At 42.6% G+C, this 4,068-nt stretch overlaps 1 protein-coding gene across 1 annotated transcript; it reads right to left on the bottom strand.

Annotated features, from left to right (window-relative positions):
• Positions 1–1,190: 1,190 nt before the first annotated feature.
• LOC128588881 (prostate and testis expressed protein 13-like) lies at positions 1,191–2,433 on the bottom strand. Its single transcript, XM_053595640.1, has 4 exons — positions 2,382–2,433; positions 2,240–2,263; positions 1,749–1,889; positions 1,191–1,402 (listed from the first exon to the last, which is right to left on the bottom strand). The coding sequence occupies exons 1-4, from the start codon at positions 2,431–2,433 to the stop codon at positions 1,191–1,193; spliced, it is 429 nt and encodes a 142-aa protein (XP_053451615.1).
• Positions 2,434–4,068: the final 1,635 nt, after the last annotated feature.

Raw genomic sequence — 4,068 nt, 5'->3', positions numbered from 1 at the left:
GAAAACTATAGTGATAATCTGAAACTCTTATCTGTCCCTAACATTTTCTGTTGCAGGGGTAGGTCAACAGGTTAATAAAACTTCAGCTTTTATCACTGAATGAAAGGCAATATTTGAATATTTTTGAGGACTAGGTATCTTTCACATGCTGTATTAGTCCATTTTCTATTGTTTCAACAAAATACCTGTGACTTGTAATGGACAGAAACTTATTTAGTTCATGGTTCTAGAAGCTTAAAAGTCCAAGAGCATGGCATCAGAGTCTGGCAAGGGCCTTTTTGCTGCACGATGATGTGTGGAAGGGCAAGTAAATATGGAGGACAGAATGAGAAGAAACTGAGCCACACTCATCCTTTTTGTCAGGAGCCCACTGTGATAATCCATTCATGAGCTAAACACCTCTGAAACATCCTACCTCCCAATACCATTACATTGCCAATCACATTTCAACATGAGACTCTCAAACAATAGCATGTGCTCAGAAAGCAATTGGCCAACACTCTGCCTGCTACACTTGGCTTAGCTATGAGAGCCAGGGAAGAAAACTGAAGACCCAATGGCCTAGCGCTATGTAGTCAGAAGCAGCTGTGGTCAATATGGTCCCCTACACTGGTGCAGGCATTCTGACTCTCATGGCTAGTACATTGACTATTCTTTCACTTAAGTTAGAAAATGTTTTCTAATGTCACATTGACTTTCCCAAACCCCTGCTTAATACAACGCCTCCCTATAAAACCCCCTCATCAAATACCTCTTCTACTCCACTTCCAAATAGTTCTCTCACAATCTCCTAATTCCTTGTCCCAATTTGTATTCAATCTGCTTTTTCCTGATCTTCCACCAGAAACTCTACCATAAAAAAATACTTTGCTCCCTTAGCAAGAGACTTTAGAATTCTGGCTTTAGCCCAGGTTTAGCATCAGAACTCAAAGGCAATTAGAGACTGCCAGGAGGTATCATGTAGGAAAGACTGAGGACTCCAACCAGAAGGCAGAAACTGGGTTTTTTATGACCTATACCTTTACACTTTCCTATTAATGGAAGCATGGACATTGGAAAAACAGAGCTTCCATAGGTAGATCTACTAGAAGAGAGAAGAGAATGGAGTCTAGGTTTGGAGAAAATGTAATATGATGATGCCATTGAGTCAAAAAAAGGCCAAAACTATAAGGAGATACAGTTCAAAGATTTTAATCTTCATCTTTTTCTGAACCAGCACTCATCAATTCATCTTCATGCTCTAATCCATGTAACCTTGTAATATCTAAATTATTGTAGCCATTATTACACCTGTTTTTATCAGTGCAGCAAAATGTTTCTCTCAGGAGGTCATGGAATAATTGGAACATTCCCTCCTCACAGGGCTTACAAGATAGTTTTGTGTAACGAAACAGGTATCGCCCTAAAGAAAAGAAAAGCACATCACTCAGTTTGCCCATCTCATCATCTTCCTAGGAATTGCTTTTCTCCAGAACTTCATCAGTTTTATGTAAACTGGACTGAACCCCAAAATTGTGTCTGCATCTTTTCTAAGTATCTCCAACCATGACCAGGCAAAAGACACCTACATCCCACGTAGCCTCCACACCCAGGCCTGTAAATGGTAAATCTCACTTCCCCACCCTCTCCTAGTATCCCAGACTCCCTGCCACCCTCTCCTATGATCCTCAGGTACCTTCTACACCTTGACTCCAGGGATTATGACCACCACTGATGATATTTTATGTCTCTCTATAACCCCCACTTACCTGTTAAACGATCACTAGCGTAAAAATTCTCTGTGGAACAACTCCTGTTGTGACGATATATATCAAACTTCCAGCATTTTTTCATGCCACCCACGCATTTGTATCCATCAAAGTGTTTACATTCATTGCAATATCGAACCCCTTAAAAGGGAGAGGGAAGTTTTAAAGAACCTCTCTAGGGAAAGTGATTTTGCATCAGAAGCCTGCTCCTACCTGTAAGCATACTGGGGTAATACAAACTTCACAAGAAGATCTGTGCCCCAACCTCTGTCAGAGGTCCCTTACTTCCTCAAGTGGGTGACAGCTATGACTCCCAAGGAAGTCAAAGACACCCTTCCCAAGTTTGGGAGAAGAAAGAAGGCGCTAGAGCAGTGAGGGAGGAAAATGGAATAGAGTCAGGGAGGGGCTAGGGACAATGTGTTAAGAAATAAAGCATGTTCTTTCTCACTGTGGCATATTCACCCAAGAAGTGCAAACCAACTACAACGTACATTTCTGTGTCAGAACTCTGTCTCCTGTGAAGACAAGAAGAAAATTTTTCTTTAAATTATTTTACAGCAGCCCCAAAAGCCACATGTAGAAACTCCCAAGCATCCTTTCATATCCATCCTTGCCTCCCTCTCCAGATCTCACCCTCATCCATGAAGAGCACCATGACTATGCCCAGCAGAAGCAACCGGAACATCCTGAGGCCTGGTCCTGATATGGTCCCAGTGGGAGGTTCCAGCTTTATTTGTTCCCATCACCTGCCCTCAGGCATTCCACTAGTATCACAGAATCATAAATTTCAGCTCAAATCACCTGAATCCTCTCTACAATGTTCCCAGAAGAGGGTACACCCTGTCTGTGTTTGCATTCCTCCAGCCACTTGGAACTCAGCCTGCCCAGACACCCCATTTCGTTTTAGCAAATCTATCATAAGGTACTAATTCACATTGGCAAAGAATCTTCTTCTCTTCATTTTGGCCATGTTTCTATTTGTTGATCTACACAGAACATGTCCAACTTCACATCCACACAATGCCTCTTAAAATGCATGGGAGCAGTGGGAGAAGGCTGGGGTCCCGAGAATCTGTGAGATTAAAGTCCTTTTCAGGTACCATAACCACCTTGGACACTTGCCTCAACATGACCTCCAGTGGGACTACATCCCTCACACAGTCTGATACTCTAGATAAGGTCCAATAGCTAGCTTAGTGTAACATCCATCTTGGAAGGATGGATAGGTAAGCCCAGGTAAAAGGAATACGGGGTGAAGACTAGCTCAGCTTCCCCTAAGCTTCATTTATTCATTTTTTTTTTTTTCAAGAAAGACAAAAGCTGTAAAGATCACAGTAGGAAAGATTTACACTGGTATTGTGGAGCAGTACTTGGAGATCTAGGAGTTGGTCAAATGGGTGAGTGGAGGGGAAGCTAGGGAGGGCTGGAAACAAGTCTTCCCACTGATTCCATGCCTTCCCCTGACCTCCTCCAGAAGAAGTCACACTTTCCTGCCATCCCTCTTCCTGTTGTCAGCTGCCACCTTCTCAGTGCAGGCCTCAGGGCAGGCTCTTTGGCCACACTTTCCTTGTCCCTTCTCTGTTTGATTTTCCCCAGAGTACTCAACCCAATTTGTGATCCTGTAGCTCTTCCTTCTTAGTGTGCATTTTGCTTCTTTCCCTTCATGGTGAAAGTTCCATGAATACCAGAGTTCCAGGCATTACATTCACTGCTTTCCCCTCAGACCCTAGGATCATGCTCTGTACATATCAGATCATCAGAAATATTTGCTGGGAAGGTGAATGGCATGATTGCCTATAGGTAACCTGGGAGGCACAAGAGAATGGTGCAAAAGTCTTTGTATGAATAGTCCCTGATTCTAAGCTGATAAGATGGAATTCCTTGCCATAACCTTGCAGTTAGTAATCACTACAGAGAAATCAGGCAATGGTAACAGCACATCTCTTGTGGTAAAAACAGTATGAGTGTAGACCTATTTATCTGAGTGGTCTCATTTCCAGAGCATGACACTTGCTACATCCAAGTACAATCTCTTACACAAATTTGACTATAAAGGTCCTGCCAACACACCTCAATAGAAGTGCAAATAGGCTACCCACCTTCTGTGTGATGCTAAATAAGCTACTGAGCCTCTCTGTGCCTATGTGACCTAACTGGTAAGAACAAGGACAATCACAGGTGCACCTGAGGTAGTTGTCAAAACTTAATAAATTCACATACTGGTAATGGGGCAAGGAAGAGAACAGACATTAAGGCTTTACTTGGTGTCTTTGGATTCTCTGAAAAATCTTGTGGGTTTCAAAGAAATGACCTCGTCTTA

The sequence above is a fragment of the Nycticebus coucang genome, chromosome 6 (genome assembly GCF_027406575.1).
Source record: "Nycticebus coucang isolate mNycCou1 chromosome 6, mNycCou1.pri, whole genome shotgun sequence".
NCBI lineage: Eukaryota > Metazoa > Chordata > Mammalia > Primates > Lorisidae > Nycticebus > Nycticebus coucang.
The sequence above is the reverse complement of the archived record's forward strand: the minus strand, read 5'-3'. Positions and strand labels throughout refer to the sequence as shown.